Here is a 26044-nt window from a genome sequence, read left to right as displayed (position 1 = left end):
AATTTAGAACAGCTGATACTGACTGCAGAATGTCATATAATTTTCACTCTTTGATTCCACTCCTACATTTTCGTTATATTTCCTCCAGGAATAAAGATGCATTACCTGAGCCTGACAAAGCTTGAAGCACTTACCAAAGCTTTCTCTCCCGCGTAGGTGTACTCAATAGGCAAGTCTAGCTTCGTATATAGTGTCGAACTCTGCGAGGAAACAGCGCACAGTGAACGAGATGGACTGCTTATACTGCTAGGAGGAGTGCTCTGAGTACGTAATGCTCTAGCGTGCGGCGAATATCACGTTGACGTCGCGTCGCCAAGACCTCCAACTCTAAACAGCGATGTCTGCTGTACTCACCTTCGCGCGAATGCAAGTGGCAAAACCACTTTTTCTCAGATGAGCGGTACTCTGTCTATTTATCTACGACTAATTTCTCATCAGTACAACCAATGGCGGACATTCTCAGAGAAAATATCACTCCTCTCTGGACTAAGCTTACGGGCTTACACATTTTCTTCCCGTTATATTGGCCCTGACACGGTGTTACTTCGATTGCAGCCCGTTCCAAGTGTACCAGGTGCATACAGTTTGTATTATATGTGTAGTACACAATCTTCACGTGCTTTGGGTCGCGGGTTCGTGGTGTCGGCGCAAACCTGAAGGGCAGAAGTACTGCCAGCATATGCTGTGCGCATGTGTACATCTGGGCGTGTCTGTCTCTGGCTGGTGCTTAGAAACAGACGTCATGCTACTAAATATTCCCTAGAACCAGCAACGACAGTGATTTATCGAGTGCATTCGCATGTCAAGCGTTAATGCCCCAAAACTTCCTGAACGCCATAATCCCTGGAACGTCTCTAGGGAAGATTCCAAGGGTTTCATATACTTGAAATCACGTCTCCGTAATCCCGTCGTCTCCTATGCCGACCTTGACGAGCTCATGCTCTCCTCCTACGACCCCTTGCACTTGGTAATATACATTGTCTTCAATCCTCGGGATCATTCACCGAGAAATGATCACGGAAATAATTGTATTATTTACGAAGATAGCGGCCACAATACCAAGCGCCACCACGCGAAACACACATCATATTTTGCACTCTCAATCTGAATAATGCAGTGTTTACTTTAACAGGCGCGAGGAAATTATGTAATTCTTTTCGTGCATTTGTATGTCGCATTTGTGATACAACGGTAATATTCAGGCGCTATTGCATTTTAAAACGTTTACGACATATCATTAAGTAAAAATATTCGACTGTAAGAGCGATCGTCTCCGTTAACTAACCTCAAGTCTCATAAAATACAGGGCTCATCGTTTCCGCTTATTTCGCCTGTATTCTACGTACTGTTCTAGTTTTTATTTCCAACGCCAGATTTGTTTATAAAGTGAACACACTTTTCGTATATAAAGTTTCACCGTATTTTTTTTTTTTTTCATTGCTGAATATATTTCGCATGTAGCTTACCATTCTTCTTGGCTTGTTGAGAGGGTACAATCAGCGGAATAACTTTTTTTTTTATGCCGAAACATGCTGTATTTCTGTAGACCCTGCTTTTTTACCACCGTAGTCACGTCGAATGTACATAATAAAAAATCTTTTTAGAAGTATTCTAGCGAATACACAACGCCACATGGCTAAGTAACTCAGCAGCAGCAAGCAGTGAGCGCATTTATTGTACGGACACAAATTAAAGAAGACCTCATTTGGAACGTTTCGCGGTTTCACATCTGTGATGAATACAGAAAGAATGAGTAGGTAGGTCAGACATCTCGCTACCATCAGTGATGATAGAATAGGGCAAAAAACGGAAGAACGGAACGTATAAATACATAAATAGAAAACCCGGTGCTGGTGTCCGTGCCGTCATTTTCTCTAATCGATGTTCCATTTTTGCGCGATTGCTGTATTATATCGTCATAAGAATAAGCCCAGCTAATAGGAATTTTCCTGCAGCAGTGAACTTTTTCTTTCAACTCAGTGGTCTAGACGTGAAAACAGCAAGGGTACGAGCCTAGGTTCTCACGGCCCCTCTAGGAGCTCTGCTTTTGGTGACATTTGTAACGGCAGGAAAGGCGTACGTTAATAATAAAAAGAAAGCTCAGATTGCTGCAGCGACAAGTTCACCAGTGGATTTGACTAGCCTGCTAACATAGGAGTGTGTTAATCGCAGCATCGCGATCACCGTCGTTAGTGTTAAGTTTGCTTTTGCAGTCCTTTGCCGGCTATAACAGAACAAGCACAAAACTAACAGCTGTTTACCGTTCTATGTTTTAAAATGTGGTTTATAACTTACGATTTGATTGTACGGCTTGCATGATGAATTAATACTAGTGCTGCCCGGACTTTAACATGAAGGAGAGTGTTTTTATTGACGTGAAGCAACAGAGGCACCTATGCATACCTTATTCATCATCATTGACAGGCCGCAATCAAACACCTGTAATGAACAAATTTGGTTTATTTTAGTATGTAGTATTACGGGAATAAATATAATAAGTCCACTTGTCTGTCTGTCCTAAGCTGCAATTTATTTATTTTCTCTTACCATGATTCAAAGTTTCCTATTTGTAATAGAGAAATCTGAAAAGCTGGTTTGCAACAATCGACAATGAATTCTGCCATCGAATGCATTGCCGCACTGCTAATTATCGCAATAATATTTCAATCTTATACTGCATTAATCCAACAATATCACAAATCTTTGATCTAGAGGGAATTCGCTATAATACTTATTGCGCACCACCACTGTGTTGTAAGGCATCAGCGGGATATATATAAATGAAACTACAAGCCGGCATCAGTATTACCAGAAGCGATACTCCAGCAGTGATACTGCAAGTTCTAATTTGTAACCACTAGATAAGATACGTGTTGCCACATAACAGCACTCTAAAATTTGAGCACAATAGACAGCTACTTAGTTGCTGTATGTGCACTCAAATTGGCTTTCAGAAGTAAGCCATTGTGTAGAGTAACCCTGTAACTGAGTAAAGAAAAAAACATGGAACCTGTGTTGCAAAAAGTCTGCGCAGATCACACACTACCAAGTAAACTTAAGCCAGGTACCTCTTCATCTTTCTAAAACGTCAAGAGTCGCATTCGCTCGAATATGTATGGATTACAGCGTACTTATACACATGCGTTGTCATATGGCAGGCAATTTTTCTGGTATTATTAGAAAAAGAGTGATTGAAAGCGTGTCTATAAGTCTCAGTATATTTTCGGATGGCTGGTATTTCAATGTAATGGCTGACGTCGGGATACGATTTCACAACATATCAGTTCAAAACGAGCTAAAGGCGTTGTTTGCTGGTACAAGACCTGTGGAAGGTACGCGCAGAAAAGATGCTCTGGCGATTCTTTAGTTTTACGGAGAAAGAAATTGAGAATCTAGTCCGCGTAACGTAGTCACAGACATTGCTGAACCTCTACTTGTAAAATATGGAAGTAAAGTTTAGGTATTCCTTGCAGTTAAAATACATGTTCTATTTAACCTTTGCAACTTACAAAAGCGTCACATACATTACCATAGAACAGGATTTAATTTCAAGCAAATAAAGGATGAATTGAGGACACGTAGTAGCTGCTATTAGGGAAAAGTTACCAGGTTCTCTGCAAAGACAGCCTGATATTTGCTACTGATGACGAACTATTCTTCGTTCCTCGTGTTGATGTTGGGGATTTTAATGGTGATGGTGCAGAACAGTTGTGAACATATGTGTGAATGCACCTGTTCACAGATTTTTCGCACCATTAGCAGGCCAGGTGAGTGCCCAGTCTATTCCTGAGCCCGGCGCTAATTTGGCCTAAAATTCAATTAATTAAATTGTGGGGTTTTACATGCCAAAATAGCTTTCTATTATGTTTAGAATATTTCCATGGGTGCCCATTACCGACAACTCTCGCAAGATCCCGTAACGCCACATTGTGTCATACGCCTTCTCCATATCGAGGAACACCGATAAGAAAAACTGTTTATGAACAAACGCATCCCGCATATTTCCCTCAATGCGCACGAGATGATCAGTTGTGGAACGACCCACTCTGAAGCCACATTGATAGGGATCAAGTATTTTGTTCATTTCAAGGATATGTATCAGTCACCGGTTAATAATTTTCTCTAACAGCTTACAAAGGCGACTCATAACAGCTTTCGGGCGGTAGCTTGCCGCCGACGAAGGATCTTTACTTTGCTTCAGAAAGAGGACCAAAATCGCTTCTTTCCAAGCGGGTGGAAGATAATCGCTAGCCGAAATAGTGCTGAAAAGTGCAAGTAGTGTCAGTTGTGTATAAGTATGTACGTTCTTAATCATGTAGTACATTATCATTTAGGTCCCGGTGCAGAGCTCTTGCATGCGATCAAGGCAGCTCTCAGCTCTGCAATAATGAAGAGACGGTTATCTGGTGAGTTTTGTGGAGATTTACGCTCAAAAGCCTTACATTCTTCTATTTGTCTGTTCTTCATGAAGGATTTTGAGTAGTGGATTGAGCTTGATACACGCTCAAAGTGCTTCCCTAGGGAGTCTGCCTGCTCTTCTAAGGTATTCCCTTGATCGTTCAACAGAGGAAGCGGATTTGTTTGATGCCCTTTTAGCTTCCTCAGGCCATTCCAAACTTTCGCCTCCTGTGTACATGAACTTATGCCTGACAGGAACCTCGCCCAGCTTTCTCTCTTCGCCTGACGTCGTATCCGCCTTCCCTGCGATATTATGTGTTTAAATTCAATTAAATGTTCTGTATTCGGCTATCTACGCAATATGCCCCATCTATTATTCTGCCTCTTTCGCGCATCTCTAGTCTTCATTCCACCAAGGAACACGTCCTTTAAGTGAAACAGCATTCATTTGCCGGATAAACATTTCTGCGGCATCAATAATGAAAGCGGTAAAATATGCGACAGCATCACTATACTAAAATTGTTGATAAAATCGGGTTATAAATGAGTTGATTCTTTAAAATGCTCCTAGACTGCCGATGCTAATTTCTAAATGAGAACACGGAAAGGGTTGTCATGCTGCGTTATTAAGTTTAAAATTGTCGGGAAGTAGTCACTTCCAAAAGGATTATTGATCACATTTCTTCCGAGATGAGGTAGAAGAGCAGCAGAGCCTATTGCTGGATCTGTCGATGAATATGAGTAGTGTTGAATACTGTAATAGGTTGGCTCCTTCTTATTAAACAGGCAGGCACCAGATGTAAGACGGAAATTTTCAATGAGTCGGCCTCTTGCGTCGCATCGCGCGTCTTCCCATAACGTATTGTGGGCGTTAAAATCACCCACAAGTATGTAGGGTTCCGGGAGCTGATTTATGAGATTAAAGAAATCTGTTTTTTGAAGGTGATAGTTTGGGGGTGTATATATGGAACAGACAGTTATCAATTTATTGAAAAGAATCCCTCTGACGCTGCCTCAATGGGTGTCTGTAAGGTTACGTGGCGACAAAGTATACAGCCTTGTATGCAAGGATTGCTGCACCCCCGCACGAGGTGTTAGCCTCGTCACAGCCCTTTCGGAAGATGGTGTACTGACGAAGTAAGTTTGTGTGCGTTTCAGGTGTGTCTCTTGAACATACAGAAACTCTGGATTATGTTTTTGCAGGATTTCTCTAATGTCAAGGTGATGGAATACCTTTAACTTTCCATTGTAGTGTTTGTGTATCCATTATAATTAATGTGCTTAGTGTTGTGTGTTCAAGAGATGAAGATTAGCTCACAGGCCCTTTCCAGGAGCCGTGACCCGAGTTTTGTCTTTTTTGGAGCAATCGAGAGAGGCTCGCCGCTCCTTAGGCGCTGGTGGCGGCGTTTGGCTGGCTGTTGGGTCCATCCCCTCTTGCGAGGCGATGGACACGCGAACTTTCGAGGGCTGCGTTTGACCTGAAGGCCTCGCCACGTCGGAGGAGACCTTTGAGGCAACCGGCCCGGAGGTCGACAGTACCTTCTTCTGGGGTGGCGGAATAGCGTTAGCTGCAGCGCTATTCCGCTGCAGCTACCGCGGGGGCAGATGGCGTCACTGCCGATTCACTGCGTGTGGGCCGGAGAGTTGCCGGAAGCTGTTGTGTCGCCGCTCCCTTGACGCGCCACATCGGCAAATGTGTTCTTGGGCAGATAGGATACCCGGCTGCGTGCCTCCTTGAAACTAAAGTTTTTGTTAACTTTAATTTTTACAATTTCCTTTTCTTTTTTCCAGGATCGGCACGACCGCCAGTATGCGGCATGCTCGCCATCACAGTTTACACAGTGAATACGGTTCTCGCAAGATTCAGAGGTGTGTTCATGGACATTGCATTTCGCACATGTTTGGCGCCCTCGGCAGCTCTGCGAACTGTGGCCAAAACGCTGGCATTTGTAGCATCTGAGGGGATTTGGCACGTATGGTCTAACACGGAGCTTGATGTACCCGGCCTCGATGTACTCGGGAAGGACACTTGTACTGTAGGTGAGTATTAGGCGTTTGGTCTCAATTTCTTTACGATCCCGCCTCATCTTATTTCTTTTGACATTGACAACATTCTGCTCACTGAAGCCCTCTGCCTCTGTCAGCTGGAGCAAATCATCGTCTGAAGCAACGCAGTGGGTGGTGTTCATAGTGCAGTGCGGAGTTACTGTCACCTGAACGTCCCCAAATGACACTAGAGTGGGTAACTTTTTGAACTGTTTCAGATCATGCAGCTCCAAGAGGAGATCGCCACTTGCCATCCTTGATACCTTGTAGCCTAGACAGATAGCCCCAGTCAAGGACTTTGAAACTAGAAATGGGAAGACCGTTCGTACTTTTTTATCTTACCTTTCTGAGTGAATGACGTGAAATCGTGGGAAGTTTGGTCTGTGACGTCCAAAGAACTGGAATACATCTTCGGTGAGCCCTCTTCTCTGAGGGCGATCAGGGAGGGGGGGCGGCAGAACTAGCCATGGAGGAATATAGTTTTCGGCACTAACGCCAGCCACCCACCGTGGAGCCCTACAAGGGGACGCTACAGGAACTATAAAAGCATATCCTGCAAACGCCAGCTGTACGTTATCACTCTAACCAAATATGAAATAATCTAGGTTGGCTATTCACACAACGTTAACCCTTGCTGCCTGGAAAGATTAAAAGAAAAGGGAAGCCAGGAGAAGGCAGGAAGGATGGAAAGTGAGAGAAAGACGTTGGTTGGAGGGATAACATTAGTTCCTCCACAGTTGAATTCTCTAAAACTATTCTGGGTACCTGGCCACTGTGGCTTACATTCAAATGAAATAGCAGACTCATTAGCGCGAGCATCGTTGAGTGGACCTATAATGCCGGTTATTCCAGTAGTGGCGCACATAACAGCAATCATATGTATAAAATATTCAATTCATAGAGATATCAATGAATTAATAACATGGAGAGAATATTAGCACCTAAAATTGTTGTGTAATATCCAGTCGTGCCCATCAAGACGATCAAAAGTAGTGATCGCGAGATTGCGCTGTCATGTCCCTCCATTAAACCTATATTTAGACAGGACTGGCCTGACGTTATCGTCTGTGTGTCCATACAGCCAAAAAATAGAATCATTAGATCACTACTTTTGTTATGTCGGCGATACAAATTGCTAAGAAAAGGACATCTAGAACTTCCGCTTGCTAGATTAGGGTTAATGTTATCATCAGAAATCATACCATCTTTCGGTGCGTCAATTACAGGGGTCAGCCACAGAGACGTGTTTGATGCCGTTTGCGGTTACATACAATCAACAAAACGAATAACTTTTTGATTGTTCTCTTTAATGTAATTTATTCGTTTTTGTAGGTTTCCTTATAATTTTTCGCACTTTTTTCCGTCGAATAAGTAACACTTCAAAATATTAGGTAATCGCTTCAGCACGCAATTCTTGGCCAATCCCCCAGTGTGGGTACGAGCCATAATATGAGGCCATCATCATCATCACTATAGACAGAGACAAGAATAGACAACTACCGATTTCCCCCGGGTGGGTCCGGGGGTGCCGTCTACGTGAAGCCGAGGCTAAAGCGGTGTGTTGCCTCCCCCGAGGGGCCTTAAAGGTCCTGACACTCAGCATTACCTCAACCCACAGGAGCCCCTTTCCCAGGACACGACTAAGACGCACGGTTAAACGCGGGAGGTTCCAGTCCTCGTGTGCTCGGGTACGTGGTGTCGCAACAAACCAAACGCCTGCTGACGCAGACGCCCCTGCGCAGACAGCGACTAGAGGGTTGTTGAAAATCGTGAGACGTACAAATAAATGCTTCCTGCAATGTATATTGCGTGTTTGTTTTTCTGGCAACTACAGAAAGTGCGCCACACATTAAACATACCACGTGACTGCGTACGTTTACGGCGGGATAGCAGCTCCATCAAACAGTGTCAGCTGGACAGCAAGCTGTCACCATACCTGTGACACTTACTTGCTTGTTATTACTCGTCTTACGTGTTCATTTTTACATTCATATTGCTTTTTGTCAGCAAACGTAAAATTTGTACTTAATAAAGATGAAGTATCCAGTTCTTACCTATAACATATTCATCTACCATGCCACCGGTGCCCTCACAAACAGACTCTATGCTTAGTCACCAGCTAAAAACAAGCAGTTAGGATTTTTGGGTATGTAAGCCGCTTGCATCACAAAATATAAAGCAATTTACATAGTGAAATCTAGAAATCGTGCTATTCACACCAATGTCCACATGATTAAAAGCAAGGCTGCCCGAAATTTTCATTAATGACATTAGTGCTGTCAGGTGTGTCCACATTTCGGAACAGCGCTGTATGTCTCGACGCACTTAACTATTATGATGTATCCTAAACTCCAGCACAATAGAACCACCTTCATAAATGCAGTCACTTCTGAAACAAACGATACATGCACGAAGCAGAAAAGGCCGGCGGGATAGAGCTTATGTATAAGGCTACTACATATAAAAACGCGATAGGCAACGCTTCTGCACAGTTCACTTCTGAGCACACGCACATCGCGTAGAGCGAGCACTTCTACACCCAGCAACGCTGCGACACATCGCACATATATATCACAATTTGTAGCTTGCGAACACATTTCATAACAGAACGAACACAGCTCGAACGTCGCGGTCACCACGGCGCAACGCAGCCGGCAAAACGGCTCACACGCTGTATAGCACACGCGTAATGGCAGCAATAACGAGGGACTGAAACCTTATCGCTACTGATCGTATCATTACTTCTGAAAGTTGCGAAGGAGTGAAGTTCACCACTTCGCGGCAGCGAACCGCATACACAGGACAGATACCAATCGCGTACGCTGGGTGCGCCGATCGGACACTACTCATTTCGCCACGCACTGAGCTTGTATCCTGCTAAGAATGCACGTGTATGTGATGGACTACTCGTTTGCGACGCGCACACGAAGCATGCAAAAAAAAAAATTACGAAGTCGACGGCTTCGAATATTTCCTTCCGACGCTCTCGTAAACACAACACACTTCCTGAGCTCCATCTGTTTCTGTAGGCCATCACACGCACTGACGAGGCCTGGAAGGGTGCGCCGGCTTGCTGCCTTCAGTGACTATCTCCGTGGGTGCCAGATAACTCTAGTAAAAATAATAAGAAGGAGAAAAATGGACTGTCTCTGCTGCGGCTCTAGCTTAGGCATCGCGTCCCGCTTCGCTTCGCTTCGAGCAAGCGCCAAGCTTGCCGTGACGACACCCGACACCGTCCGCCTCGGACCAGCCAATGAGAGACGAGCAGGCGTTCGGACGGGAAAGTTGCGACCGCTCGTCCCTCTCCACTAGAGCCATCCGCACCCGGACGGACGGGGACGGAACGGACGGTAGGATTGGCTATGTTTCGGCCCTAAACCTTTCACTGCAACTCAGACGTCCCTTCTCCGTTGGTTGTGGCTTGGAGTTACCTTCACGAATGCCTACTGAGCACTAATTGGAATGGCTGATAGTCCTACATGTGATATTTGCTGACTCTAGAAGAACGGTGACCACTTATTGTGCTACTATCCTCAATTTCAAGCACAAAGACAATCTTTGTCCAACACATTGAAGAAATTAGATGATCGTACTCTGAGTGAACAGACAGTACTAGAGCACCATTCCCACGAATCATCGGCTCAGAAGGCAGTGAAGGCACGTTTGTGCTTTATCAGAACGTCTGGTTTGCGCGAGCGTCTTTAACTCAAATGCTGTCAGCGTACGTTTCTATTCCTCTTCTTTTCCTTCTCCCTCTTCCCCTTCTCTCTATTCCCCGTCTCCCTTCATCCAGCGTAGTGTAGCCAACCAGACTCTTGACTGGTTAACATCCCTATCCCTACCTTCCTTATATTCCTCTCTCTCTCTCTTTCTCAACGCGAGTCGGCAGTGCGATACCATCGCTGGCATAGCGAGCAAATGTAAATACGACGTTTCTCCCGACACTCCCAAATTGCGCGATTGCTGTATAAATAATTGCGTAAGGAAATGTGCTCCTTGTTCCTCAACGTGAGAAAATACAGCCTCACCTAGCTTTCTAGTGCACTGTAGTACACAAAGGAGATGAAGCGGCGTGTACTCAACTGTCCGTTGATGGATAGCCTCTGAGTCGGGCGCGTCGTCGGCGCCAATACTGTAAGTAGTGGCGTCTATGTGAACACCCAAAATCAAATTTGAACTGCGCGCCACGGTGACGTTGAGTAGGCGGAGAATTGTTGGCACGCCCCTTTCCGCTGTAGCCGTCGCAGTGCAAGCTATCCAAGGAGTGGGAAAAGTGCATAGAGGATGAAAAGCGATCTTTTACTGCCAATAACTCCGCCTCTTTTGAATGCATTGAAGTACTTTTTGCTCCAAAGTATTTGTTATCTGGTATATTTCAACTTTCTGGGCATTTCTCAAGCTCAATGTGAAGTGTGTCAGGGGCGTTCACTTAAAAGTTAACTAGCTATATTTAAGGACCAGCTCTAAATGGCTCATTTTTTAAATACCCCACTAAGTAATTGAAACGTGAACACAACTTTTTAATTTCATGCAACACATCGCAAGTTACGCCTTATGTATAGGCTGCCAATAAGCGCGTTCAAATTACAACAATAATGTCAACATGATTTACATTGTTCTGATTGCAACAGTTGCATACTATAAGAATACACTCGTTATGTACCACTGCATATAATTGACGGTAGAGGGACTTCATTCGTTTGCTTAAAGGTTGTATTTTAACGCTTCGTATGGTTTTCGGAAAAGTAATTGCTTCATTATTAAACGTTTCGTTCATGTAATAAAGAATTCGCGTTGACCTAATGCATAGCATCAATATAGTTTCTCATGCGTATATAGCAAAGCTATGCGGTGAAAAATTTCTTCTGCGTATTTGGAAAACTGAATAAATCAGTTTAAATTTAATCCTGCCCTAACGGAAGGATTAAATTTAAACTGATTTATTCAGCTCGGGCGGCGGCAGCGAGCCATGGCTACCTGGACTGAGGAGGCCACCCACCTTTGGGCTTAAGAAGCCTGGTCTAGCAATAAAGCTTATTTCTCTCTCTCTCTCTCTCTCTCTCTCTCTACCCTAACGGAAAGGCCTTCAAGTGAAACTTTGTTACAAGAGTTCAACGCTTCAGAATTGTTTTCGTACCCGGATGCAACATGAACCTAGAAGTGTGTAAGAGATGTAACCCACCCTTTCCATGATCAATTGATGCGCATATGAAGTAGTCAAGTCTGCCGTATAGTGTACAACAATTTGCCAGCGTTTCCGCGCTTTCACTCTGGGCTGTTGCTGCACCAGCGAGCACGACAGGCGTAGACTGCGGTAGGCCGTTCACGTTTATTCAATCGTGACAGTAACCTATCATTTCAAGAAACGTATGCGAAAGAAGTGGCGGCACCTACCGGTTTCAGGTTCTGCTCTTCAGCCAGAGGAAGGCACGCGTTGTACATAGAGCATACAATTGCAAGCACCTGAAAAATAAAGTCAAGGTTTAAAGGTGCGAGCCAACACTAACTAATACAATGCAAGTCCGATCGAAGTAAACACTTTCAGTACGCGCCTTCGAAGCGAAGTAGAGAAAGTAAGAAATGACAGGGAGAATAAGATAGTCATGACATTCAGTGACGATATTTCAATAAAACGTGGAAAAATAAACATGCTTCAAATTCCTCACCAGGTCTTCATGCTCGTAGAGTACGAGAGAAGGTATCCTAAGCTAATTCTGCATCACACTGGCTTTTCTTGCGCATAAACTACCGTTTCAAACGTTCCGTGTTGAATTGTCAGCCGTCTAACAGTCCTAATTTAACAGGGCCAATCGTAAGACGGCGGTTAATATCGCGGCCAATTCCAAATTCCAAATACAAAAATCTTAAACGTACAAATTCTCACCTAGGACAACCCCGGGACCAATCTGAATGATATTTTGTATGAAGCGAAAAGCGGAAAACGACAACTAAATTGTACTTATTGCAAAATACAAAATGTTGGTTAAGGCCGCAGTTTCACTAAAGAAATACCTAAATTTTGCAAGTTTCAAGGAATGAAACAATAAATTTTTCAAGTGCGCAACTTTACTCCAAAACCCTAGATATCCCAGTCCAGTAAAGTCCATCTCCAAGTGCATCTGAAGCGGCCAAATATGCTATGTGAATTTGCATGCAAAGTGAGAATATTGAAGTAATTACGATAGGTTCGCGCAAGTCCCACTCGAAATTCAGCGATATATTTCAATATTGAATGAGTAAAGGCATGGCGCAAAAGAAAAGAATTGAAGAAGGACACAAACGACAAAATGTCGTTTCTGTCCTTCTTCAAGCATGAACCAATTAGCCCAAGCAAGAACTTTACTTGAGCATATTTCAAGAACCGTGTGCAATACATCAACAGTGCCCACCCTAAATGTCTTAGTAGGTGGAGTTTCTAGAATTGTGACATAAGCTGCTATTATGAAATACAATGATTTAAACTTTATGCTTCAGCGGTTATAAAGTTTTGAGAGCTAATCGAATTAAATATTAACAAACACAAAATAATGCGCAGATTCAGATCTAGTTCTACTCCTAGCACCTACCATCTGAACAACGTTCCCTTAGATTTTGTCAGGTTATATAAATATCTTGGTATACACCTTACAAATAACTTAACTTGGAACATTCGTATACAGTACGTCATTAGCAATGCTAATCGCATGCTCCGGTATTTACGGCGCAACTTTTTCAAAGCACCAGCTACTTTAAAATAACAACTTTACAAGACTCTAATATGTTCGAAACTTGAATATGCATCTGCAATGCCAGGCATGCTAATCTCATTACGACACTTGAAATAGTACAAAATAACTTTACCCGTTACATTCTTTCTAATTACAACCCTGCTGCGAGCGTAACCTTAATGAAAACTAGCCTAACACTTATTCGACTAGCTAACCGCCGCAAAATCGCCCGTCTTTCGCTATTTCATAAAACTTTCCGTAACACCACACTTCACGACGACTTCATACTACGGCCTCAGTACATTTCAAACCGCGTTAATCATCACAGTAAGGTAGGAATTGATTCGTTTCACACGAAGCTTTCCTTTCAGCTTTTCATCTCCCGTTCATCTCAGAAATCCAACCCCCTTCTTTCAAGTATCGTAACTATCACCGATAACAAACTTTTCCGCAAAACATTACCTAACATTGTATAATCAGGAGAGTCGTATTACCAGAACTGACTGCACTTGTTTGCTTTACACGACTACTCTGTAACCACTCACTTTTTATTGGCGTATGGACCTGAGGGTATTTTAAATAAATAAACAAATAAGAAGGTAAATAAATAAAAAACGGACGAGATAAAGCAGTCTATAGATGCTACGAAATTGGGAAAGTATCGGGATTGCAGTCGGAAAATGTTATTAGTCCGACACAAAGTGTACATACTGTAACGGATGCTACCAATTTGTAAGTGCAAACGGTGGAAATGGTCGGACGGTCTGAACCATCCGATCACCAAAAAACAAAAAAAAAATACTGCAAAAATCTCCTAGTGCCAGTTGCCCGACATGGCGTAAGCGTTCTTACCAGTCACTCGTCTGGCACAGACACATCTCATGACGTATACTAACGCTTTTGTTCGTAGGATGGCGAAGTTTACTGGCTTTCTATTTCTTTCTTTTGATGGACGCAAGTACTGCAATCGCAATTAATTTTAATTAGGCTGAAATCATCCTTACTACTTTAAATAATACTCCATAGCCCCGGACCATGTCATGGTAGACAATCTAAATTAGGCTAAATATCCTAAAGTACTCTTAAACGGTCTTGATTAGGCTTAATTCTTCTAACGTTAATTGCTCTTTATTGGGCTAGAGACTGCTAGTGAATTTCAGCTAAATTTTATTATATTTACCGTCACTCTTCTTATTCATCCTTAATTAATCACCACTATACTTCAGTGACGTTCTCGGAATTATTCTTATTAGTATTTCATTACCCTCATTTTTTCGATATATCTTTAGTACTAACTTTATATTAACACGTGTGCTTATCCTTTTTGTTGGGCGCTGCATTTCACCCGATAACACCTTAATATTACCTCTCAGCGCAAGATCGGCCTGCATTATTTGGTACTTTCTCGAAGGCTACCGTTGATTCCATCTGTCAATTGTGTATGCTCTCGCCGAACCTTCTATTATCAGATTGTATGTACGACACAAATTGTGCAGTAGCTTCTGGAATGCACCTGGCCACCAGCGATTACCGTAGAACTTTCGACGAGTCATGTATAAAAGGCGAGGTGCTTGAACTGCAGATCAGATTTCGACGATCGCTGATTGTGTTCACCGCTGTCAACGTGCTTCGAGTGTCCCTTGTTTTCGTAGGCACAGGTTCGGTAATCAATGAGTTTCGGTAATCAGTTTTGCTACTGTGCTCTTGAACGTCACTACAACGGGAAATTCAGTGAAAATGCTTTTCGAGCCGTGTACCGAACGCCCCCGTGAAACCTAGAACCTAGTCCAAAGCGTGTATAGGATGAAAACACCCACATTATCGAGCTAACCGCATCCTACACAACCTGCCACCGGACCATCGACATCTACCCGAGCAGATCAGAAAGACTAACACCAAGTCAGTGGGTACGATGACAGGTCCAGCGTCGGCTGTGCTGCTAGGACAACCTCGGGATCCACCCACCTTCCACGGATCGCCTTCTGAGGACTCAGAAACATGGCTGGAGACCTACGAACGAATCCCAACATTCAACAACTGTCAGTGCGAAGATAAGCTGCTGCCACTTCTCTTTCTCATAGGATGACTCTGCTCGGGCATGCTTTGACAATCGAGACTCAACCCTGACGTCATGAAACCTGTTTCGAAGCAGCTTTTCTTCAGGCCTTTACGAGAATCGTACGAACAGAAATGGCTGAAGTCCTTGTAGAACGTCCAGCCCAGCTATCTAAGAAAAAATCATTTTCACTGAAGAGATGGCCCGCCTGTTTATCATGCTGAACGCGACATGCCAGAAGAAAAGAAAGTTCCTTTCCTGACCAGGGCTGTGAAGCAAGACGTGTTCACCAGACTAACTCGCAACCCACCGAAGACCCTCACCGAATTTCATTCTGAAACCACGACCATCGAGAAAACGCTGGAAAGACTCGCCAGACAATATCAACGCTTGGCAGCGACGACTTCAACGAGACCATCCGAGCAACCATGTCACGGAAGAGGTTCCCAAAGTCGCAACCTCAGGCGTCCTCGATCACTGACATCACCTGAGAAGAGATCCAGCGGTCATAGAGAGTTCCCGAAGTGCAGCCGGAGTCACCACAGTCCCAGCCTTACACAAGGACCTAGACCACCGTCGCCCGCGGTCAGGTCCCTCCACGCTGGCGTCAAAGTCTAATGACGCCCGCCATCCAAACAACGCTTTGACGCTAAGAAGATGCCGCCTCAAGAAAGCCCGACGACGCGACGTCACAGAACCACGCCAACGCGACGCAGCCGTGATACGATGCTAGGGCCTAACCGCAACGCAAGATCAAGAAAAAAGACCTCAACGTTCTTATCGATGGCCAAAACGTCACCGCTCTTCTCTACACGGGAGCCGACTACTCCGTCATGAGTGGACCCTTCGCGGTCCAGTTGAAGACGGTTAAGATTGCATAGGAAGGTCCTCATATCCGGACCGCCGCAGTACACCTGATAACAGAGACTGGAATCTCCACAGCGAGAATTACCGTTCATGACCTGACCTGTCTTGCCACCTTCGTTATCTTCCAACGATTTTCATGAGACCTAATTCTCGGCATAGGCTTTCCGAATCAACAAAGTGCAATCATGGACCTTAATTCGAAGTTGGTAGCGCTTTCCAAAGATCAAGCGATACCGACGAAGATCTCTTGGAGTCACAGCGCCTTCTGTGTGCTCAAAGGTCAAATGAGGATCCTGCCTTCTCCAGCATCACCATTTACGTCGGCACCGAAACAACCGCAGACGTAGAAGCAGTCGTCGAGGGCGACCACCGTCAACTGCTCGACCATGAAATTTGGGTTTCAAGAGGTATCGCTCGTTTGCAAGGGGAAAAAGCGAAAGTGATATGGACAAACTTCAGCCAGGAGTTCAAACATAACAACGGCACGGCAATCGCATAAATCGAGGAAATCGTGGAATCCAGCAACACGTTCGTCCTCTCCAATTTCGTCGCATATAGTTCGACGGCCCTAGTTCCCGAACGAGCTTTCGACATAAATTCAGCTTCCTACGCATCAACAGCGTAACCTTCGAAGTCACGGGCGCAAGGCTGCTTTGCGGCGTCATCATAAATTCGTCAAACGCCAAATACTAAACATTGCACAATTGAAGATTGCGCTCGACCCTAAGCGAGAGCTTCTACCTTGTTTTGTCACGAGAACGAGAAACTACAAAGCAACCAGCTGACGACCTGCTGTGTAACGAAATCAGTGAGCCATCCAAAAGCCCGTGGGCGTCTGGTGTTCCTATGATGAAGAAGAAGCATGAAAATGTGCGTTTTTGCATCCATAACTGTCGCCTCAACAAAGTCACCAAGAAGGACGAATATCGCCTTCCTCCGAGGAAGGACGCACTCAATGGACTCTGCGACGCAAAATATTTCTCGGGCATGAATCTTAAGGGTGGCTACTGGCAAATCGAAGTGGACGAGACAGACAGACTTTGTTATGCTGGACGGCCTCTTCGAATTAAAGGTCCTGCCGTTTGGCTCTTGCTTGGGACCAGCAACATTCAAGAGCGTGATGAGCATGGTCCTGGCAGGCATAAGGTGTCAGAGGTAGATGTAGATGCATAGCATAGACGTCAGCAAGTGGCAGACGCGTCTGGTATAGTGGGTTCACGTCGTTGTCTTCGCCAGAAACTACGACGAGCACCTCAAGCAGCTTGGAACCATTCTTGGGGCAATTAAGACATCCGGGCTATCCCTCAGACCAGAAAAATACCGCTTCGCGTACGAAGAGCTCATGTTCACGGGCCACGTCATTAACTAGTTCGGAGTCAGTTCGGACCCACAGAAAACAGCTGCGACAGCGGGATTCCCGTAGCCCTTTGACAAGAAAGCAGCTCGCAGATTCCTTGGCCTCTGTGCGTACAAAAGGCGCATTCTTAAGGACTTTCCGCGCATCGCCAAACCATTTATCTATCGCACGAAGTCAGCCGAAGCATTACAAGAGCTGAAACAACGCCTGCAGTAACCACCAGTACTCACCAACTCCGACGAAAACGCCGATGCGGAAATGCGTACCTACGCTAACAGCGTAGACTCGGCGCTGTGCTACTCCAAAGCAAACACAAGCTTTATAGGGTCATAGCTTACGCTTGACAATCACTGTCGAAAGCGAAAGCCAATTACTCTACGACCAAAAAGGAATACCTTGCCATCATTTGGGCTACTGCAAGGTTTCGATCTGACCTGTATGGTAACCCCATCAATGTCGTCAGCGACCATCACGCATTGCGCTGGCTGGCAAACTGAAGGACTCTTTGGGGCGCCTGACCCGGTGGAGCCTTATATTGCAAGGATATGACGTCACCGTGGTCCATAAGTCCGGACGGAAACACTTTGATGCCGATTGCCTATTTCGTAGCCCCATCGACCCGCCGCTGCAAGACGACCAAGACGAGGACACTTTCCTGGTAATAATAAACGCCGAGGACTTAGCTGAACAGCAGTGAGCTGACGCAGAACTAAGAAGTCTTGCTGAACAAGGCAAGACCCATTTTGTGGTGAGAGTGTTCAGGCGTAACTTTTCTTCATTTTACTCACAAAACCACGTGACAAATTACCTTCTTTTTCCCGTAGCACTCAGGTCAAAATTCCTGAACAGCCTGCATGATGATCAGACAGCCGGGCACCTCAAGTTTTCCCGTACGCTCGCAAGAATACAAGTACTGCAGGCCGCATCTGACCGCCGACGTCGCGCCTTAGGTGAAGAAATGCCGAGGCTGTCAGCTCCTCAAGACACCAGCTATAAGACCAGCGGTACTACTGCAACCAATCGAGCCTCTTTGCTGACCGCTCGAACGAATTGAGATAGACCTATTGGAGCCCTTTCCGACGTCAACATCCGAGAATGAGCGAATCGTCGTGGCTACATACTACCTTACCCGCTACGCTGAAGCGGAAGCTCAGGCTAAATGTAGTGCACTTGAAGTTGCTAAATTCTTTGTCGAGAATATCCTGCTACGACATGCAGACCCGGAAGTGCTCATCACCGACCCAGGAACGGCTTTTAAAGCGAAGCTTAGCCAAGTGATTTTGCAATACATACAGACAAGCCACCGGACGACAACTGCCTACTGTCCACAGACGAATGGTCTTCAGAAACGGCATAAGAAGACCCGCGCCCACTGTTAGCAATAATGTACGTCGACGTCGACCACAAGATGTGAGATGTCGTCCTTCCATACGTAACCCTCGTTTACAACACTGAAGCGCAAGAAACAACGCAGTTCACGCTGTTCAAGTTGGTTTACGCAAGGAACCCGACGACGACTCTCGACGCTATGCTGACGCATGTCACTGACGAAGAGACTCTCGACGTTGCCGCCTATCTCCAGCGCGCCGAAGAATCCGGATATCTCGACAGCCTATGCGCGAAGAACCAGCAGAGGACCGACAGCCGGCACTACAATATTCGACGACGTCGCGGGCAATACCAGCCTGGCGACTTCGATATGCCTACCAGGACTGAGTGAGAATCTGCGTCGGTATTTCGGACCCAACAGGATAATCCGGCGTCTTGCAGCACTGAACTACTGCATCGTGCCAGACGGCATTACGCGATCACAGCGGCGCCGCTCCCGACCTGAAGTTGCCTAACTTATGCATCTTAGGCCCTTCTGCCAGCGCTAACGAACCGTCAGGCTTTCTTTCTTTGTTTGTTGGGTATGTTTCTTTAACACGTGTACTTTAGTTTCTTGTTCTCGTGTTTGTAGCATCAGGATCACACTATTTAGGAGCATGGCATTGACGCATGTACTAATTTCGCCTTTTCGGTGGGACTGCATTTCACGGGCTAACAACCATATGTTATCGACGAGCGCAAGACGCGCCTGCATGATTTCAAAACTCACTCGAATGCTATCGGTCATTCGATCTGTGTGTATGTTCTCGCTGAACCTTTTATAATCAGATTTATGTGCGAAACAAATTGTGCAGCCTGTAATCGCAGGCAGCAGCGATTACGCTAGAACTTCTGACGAGTCATGTACAGGTGTATAAAAGCAGCCACGCTTGACCCGCACAACAGATTTTGACGATCGCCAACTGTGTTCCCCGCTATTATGTTTTCGTTTCATTTGATTTATTGTACCCTTAAGACCACGAAGGTATTTGAGTGTCACTTGCTTTTGTGGGCACAGGTAAGTCAAATAAAAGGTTAGTTTCCTTAATAAGAGTCTTGGTACCGTGTTCTTGAACCAAACTACAACGTTACAATATAGTTATAATCATGACTATCAGTAGTCACCCATACTCATACGGCATAAATCATATGTGCCCCAACAGGACCCCAGTATGCCCATGGAGCGCATAGTGGCATGCGCTGCAGACCGACGGATGGACGGACAGATTCGCGAGCGAAGTAGCCGAAGAGGGCTAATGCTTAAGCCTCGCCCCGCTCCTGCTTAATTTTCTTCTAGGCTCCTCTGATGCAGCGTTCTATTTTACTCCGGGGCAGACGAAGCACACCGAGTGAGTCAGAGTGCGAGTTGATGGAAGAGTTTCAATCGCGCGACGATTAGGAGTTGCCTAAGCACTGCAATACTCCAGAATTGAGCGCGTCGTCGACGTGTTCGGCGATTACCTTTCTTTCCGTGAGAGATAACAAGATTTCTGATGTATCGGAGTCGCTTGCTTTGTGTTTATGTGATGTTGCATATGGGATTCCGTCAAGGTTAGAGAACGCTCGCTTTGAGCAAAATAAGAGGCTGACCCTTCGCAGGCAAGCATTTCTTGAAGGACTACCTGCTCGAAAGACGAGAACTACCTGTTTATCATACGTCGCGAGACAGCGAAATACTCGAGAATTGGTAGATTGATCTCTGATGACATTGCCACCAAAGGTACATTAATTCTGGCTTGGTCCTCAAATGTTTCCTATTTAAGTCTACCAGGCAGATCAACAGGCTCAAAGGTAGCGTTAACTAAACACAACAAAGCATGACCGTCGATTGCTTAAACAATAGGCCAAGTGAACAAAACATTCATCTTAATCGCACAAGTGTGATGCAGGCTGCTGCAGGATCCCATCCGGAAGCGTGAAGGAAACGCGAAGAAACATGGTTGACCGACCAGGCATCTCAACTGGCAACGGGCTCCGTAGCAAAATCGCTCCAGCCCCACAGCCTACCGTAACACCGCATTCACGTAGGAGATGTATGCCTAAATTACATCGTCAGTTCCGAGGATCGATAGAGCAAACTCGGCTCTAAAGCTCCCTTCTTCAATCAGAACTGAAACCGAACGAAAACCAGCAGGGCGCAACATTTCACCTCACACTCCACCAAAAGCTTCTTTGCGATCCCACGCAAACCGTTTGTCCGAAGCGATCTTTGAATGGAGGCTCATAATCGAAATAGCGGCCCGAGTACCAACAAGAGAAGGAGCATTTACACTGTTTATATATACCTTGTTCTTTAGCACAAGAACCGACAAAGAAATTGGCTAATGCGGCCGTTCGGCGACCATTCCTCCATCGGTCGTAAAAGCTAGTTTAACAGCTGCGGCAGCGAAGGCGACCGACAACGACACTGGAACGGCGAACGGAGTGGTCGGGTGAGCAGTGGTTTAAGGACGCAAGCGGAAACGGGGGACTCACCACGCGGTTGATACGATCACTGGTGCCACAGAGGAAGCCCTCCAAATGGCGAGGACGTGGCTTCTTGCGCACGAGCCGGGTACGTCAAATAACGTTACATTAACTGGGGGCTGTGCCGACAATAGCGCGCAATATATTCTCAGAGACTACGCGCATAGCACATAGGTAGGCTTCTGTTAAAACTAACTAGAGGAGGTAATGCTTCGCTTTGGGTAGGGTAGCACAGAAGGGTGACGTGGTGTCGCGTAGAATTCCGGAGAACCAGTCGTGACATCGGGCGCCAGTCCGCAGGATCACATCGTGTTGTTGGGTGGTACTCTGCGGTATCACGTCGGACTGGTAAGGGCTGGCGTCGATTACCACTCGTCGGGTGGGACCGAAAGCTCGTATTGTTGACGTGTGCCTCTCCAGATGGCGGTCGGAACTCCATTTGACGTTCTCGCATCCAGGATAACGCTGATTCGGTAATGCACTAGTACAACGCGCACTGGTAACCTGAGTCTAGTTCCTGAAGTCAAGCTACCTCGTCTTGAATCACTTGACGCGCAAACGAGGTCATGCATGTCACTGCAAGCGGCAACGTTCATACCTGCAATTGCGGTGACGTGGTCCAACCACCTGAAATATTTCGGTAAGGTCCTTCACGTATTACCCACACACATTCTTTTTTTAAAAAGTTGTTTGTATTTACGGAGGCCTATCAGCGTGCGTTGGCCGCCAGCGTCCGCACGAGGCCTGCCATCCTTTGGAATAGATTAGGTGATGTTTGAGTGCATTTGGCTGTGCTGTGTATGTACTTAAGTATGGAAAGTTCCAGCGAAAGGGACGGCGCGAGCGGTGAATGTGACTTCGACGTAAGTACAGGAAACACGGCGTGTGATCCGGCGTCCGACTTGAACCAGCGACCGAAAGCAAGCCATTTGCTATCAATTCCGGAAAAATACAGCAACAGATCGGACAACCCGGACGACCGACAACCTGCGTGGAAATGGCCTCACGACGGCGATAGCGATCGGATGGCCGCACCTAAGTGCCGCGCACATTGTGTGTGATTCTTCGTGCCGCAAAACCGGCGTCGTTGTTGGGCCTGTTTCTCATCGGAGTGATCACTCCGGCGGATGGGGTCGCAACTATCGGCACCCCCAGCGGAATAAAAAATGGCGGTAATGTGTTTCTGACGCAAAGTATTACCCAATAGAAAACGGTTATCTCGAAAGTGCGCCATTTTTGCGATTCCACGCCCAGTATTATGACTGGCGAGACAGGCAACTTTGGAGCGAGAATTCTCGGATAGGCAGAACACACGGTCCGTCAATGCGAGGCCACTTGTTTGAATTGCAGATTTTGTTTTCAAGCGAAGGCGTCAAGGTACCTGTTGCCTTTCTTTTCGCATGGCATAATAGTAAAATCATTGCTCGTATGTGTAAATATGTGTGCTCGATAACGAGCTAGGTTTAAGCCTGCAGTGACTATATCCTAGTAGCAGTTTTGGCGGCTGTCGGCGGAGGCGTCAATTACCGGTGCGTCAAGTATTTGTCGCTGGCGCCGGCATGCTATCATTGAAAATGCTCGTGCAAAACTAACCAGCGCAATCCAAAGATGTTAGTTTTGTACTTCTTGAAGAATATTAAATCTTCGGAACGTGTTCACATGCAGGGCGCCTGACTGTAACTAAAATGCATATAAGCTTGCTTTCTTTTTTAAATTAGACAGTCCGAGAGATCATTTTATTGCTGTTTCGACGGCGCTTTCTTTCTAATTTTGAGGAAATTCAAAAATCGGTTTCAAATCCATGGGCTTTGAAAACTCCCCGTCTTCGATTTGCAAGTCCCAAGAGTAAATGAAATGTATTACTTCCTATATTTCGTAATACCCGAATTTGCATTTTCATTTCTCATGCACGTAATAACCACCTATTCGGGCAACACAGCTGCACCAAATTTGATCTCTAACAGTTTTATTCGTAAACTACATTCAAGCACATCGCACATGCGGCCATGGCGGCCGCATTTCGACGGAGGCGAAATACGAAAACACCCGTGTACTTGGATTTAGGTGCACGTTAAAGATGCCCAGTGGTCGCAATTTCCGGAGTCCTCCACTACGGCGTGCCTCATAATCACAAAGTGGTTTTGGCACGTAAAACTCCATATTTTAATTTTTCTAATCGCATATGTTTAGCAAACGCGCCGTCATTTGACGTGAATAATGTCTTATCTAAGGAGGATATGTCCAGAGCACGACGCGCGATTTCCTGCAATATTGATCATACAGTGTAAGTACTTTGATAAATTACACGTACCTGATGCACCTTCTGAGGCGGAACAGTTTTTGTATACTCAAGAATTTCTTTCTTGCACGTTCGCATGATATCTCCAAAGACAGCTTTTGCCTTCATCAGGCGCGGTCCATTGGCTGCATGTAAGTATTTTGAATACAATATACTTTAATTGTTTTATTCATATTAGAGAGTGAAGTGAACACTATATTTGCGAATAAATAAAAGCCAGAGTCCTGTGATGTGTGATGCGTGTAACTGATCACAGATGAGCGTTAGGTTGACAAAAATGGACGTAAAGGGTACGGAAACCTATTCAAATTTAAAATTGATTAGATGATATGACAAAAGAAAACTTTAGGCCGACGCCTCCGTCTTGAAGCTAAATAACATTTGAGGAGAAACATGATAATGATCTGCTACACCCTTAAATACGGATTCTTTGCAAGTAATACTTTGGGATGTGACAAAGCATGAACATTTTGATACATAAATGACGCATAAACCAACGTTAATACGCGAACCTGCGTAAATCGAAACATTATAGATAAGCTAACAATTACCTATATTAGAAGCACCTGCGACACCGGACTTCTGATTCTTTTTTTTTGTGTTATAGTATGTGCAACCCAGTGCTAGTAACTTTCCTTAGAAATATTTATGAAGTCGCGAACAAAAAATGCAATTTCTATGAAAAACTGGTAAGTGACGTTGCGGATACTTACTTGATCGGAATTGCATTTTTATGTTTTGTCTGTATTGTTCACCGATGTCATAATCTGTTCTTAAACTTTATTAGGGAAAGTATGCGGTCGAATATTACAATTGCTCGCGTATTACTAAAATGGTTTAGGAGACAGTGAAATTGATGAATTTCAGCAAGGAAACCCCAATGCTGTTTGCGCAGCGCCTATTATACGCATTATTGAAGGTAACTTAAAGAGCGGTAACACTTACTACAGCCAGCATTCTGTCAACTGTTTTATGGAACTATTATCTTTACTCTGTATAGTGTAATTCCCTGTTGCTTGTATTCTCTCTCGCGGTATTTCGTAACAAAATACATTATTCAAGCAAACTAGAAGTGTTACATGTCCTTGGCAGACCTTAGCCCGGACTCCAGTGGTTTCTCCGACATCGCGAAACACCTTTCTTGCGTATCTGTACTGTTTGTATTTGCAAATGGTGTGAAGTATACCTGTGGCGTTCTCATTTTCTTTTTTACGGTGTTAGAAATGTCACAGGTATGACACCACTAGCGAAGACGGAGTAGTTAGCTGCGAATGGTCAAGACGGCGTCTGGAACTATTCCCGTCGGATGCCGTTACAACGCTGAGTTCATGAGAGCAATCTCCACCTCCACGTTTCTGTTCGCAAGGTGAGCACATGGATGGCGAGCTGCGCAGCCTCTACGAATTGGTTTGAGGTACATGTGCAACGGTGTAGGCACACCTCGAACCGAAATGCACTGGAGATGGTAGCGGCGGCCCAGCACATTAGAGTTAGCGTCTTCACTGAGCATTAACCTGATTCATTATGTTTTGTTGAACCTCAGGAAAAATCAGCCAACTGCACGATCGATTCCTCGAAGGCGTTTCGGCACGCGGCCACTGAAACTCGTGCCATGATCTTAAATGTCTTGAACGTCGATAGTATATATTTGCAGTTCATTTGATGGCTTAAAATTGAGACTAATGCACCGTTTGCACACTATCAATCTCGCGTGGAGCGCGTAATTTGTTCGCGAATTTCACCAACTCGTGTGCGTGGTAAGGTTCGGGCTTCAGGTGATCATAGTTGGGCTGACACACAGGGTGTACTTTCTCAATTATAATAATCACCTTACTGCATGCAGTCCTTAGCAGCAACATGAGGTATTCGACAAGCTTCAGCAGGCCGCAGCCATCGTCTCGTTAGACTGGATCGCGCGCTGAGTCTCCCGAAGGACAATAATTGTGAAGGAACGCAACGAAACGGACAAAAGAACATCGTGCCACCACAAGTGTCACAAGCGTGTTTTGTGTCCGTTTGTTAGCGCTTCTTCACAATGAATCTGTAACAACTAACCAAGCTCTATACTCTCTCGAAGGAAAAGCCGAAGGAAAGGCATGCGGAGCTCGCTCCTTGGATCAGACTATACACTTAGTACAGCAGCACTGCACAATAATGCCTTTCAAGGATAATGCCTGTTCAAAAGGGTTGAGAAGAACTCGCATTATTCTGAAATTTCTACGACCAGCGGCTTGAAGAATAACCATTATCTCTGGTACTTTTAGAATCGCTAGTTTGTCTTGTCTTTGATAGAGGCTTTCTGCAGAGCACTTTACGCAGCTTGAATAAACCACCAAATCACGTTTGCGTTTCGCTTACTAAAAAGACCACATTTCAAGAAGGAGTACCTTTAGTGCGTGTGAAAGTGTACAGCAGCACGAATTGACAGAAACGTTTTATCATCATTAAGTACGGGAGTTGCCGCTTACTGTCCCTGTTTT

The 26044-nt window shown here is 45.2% G+C and overlaps 1 protein-coding gene across 1 annotated transcript in view; it reads right to left on the bottom strand.

Moving 5' to 3' along the window:
- LOC129388045 (uncharacterized) overlaps positions 1 to 26044 on the bottom strand; it is a 50167-nt gene that overhangs the window by 18572 nt on the left and 5551 nt on the right. Inside the window, exons 3-6 of the mRNA XM_072284718.1 lie at positions 23577 to 23689; positions 11839 to 11907; positions 2404 to 2439; positions 135 to 200 (exon numbers count right to left, since the gene is read on the bottom strand). Coding sequence (XP_072140819.1) covers positions 135 to 200; positions 2404 to 2439; positions 11839 to 11907; positions 23577 to 23689 — 284 coding nt within the window. The remainder of the gene's footprint in view (positions 1 to 134; positions 201 to 2403; positions 2440 to 11838; positions 11908 to 23576; positions 23690 to 26044) is intronic.

This window comes from Dermacentor andersoni, chromosome 10 (genome assembly GCF_023375885.2).
Source record: "Dermacentor andersoni chromosome 10, qqDerAnde1_hic_scaffold, whole genome shotgun sequence".
NCBI lineage: Eukaryota > Metazoa > Arthropoda > Arachnida > Ixodida > Ixodidae > Dermacentor > Dermacentor andersoni.
Note: the sequence above shows the minus strand (reverse complement) of the source record. Positions and strands in the feature narration are given on the sequence as shown.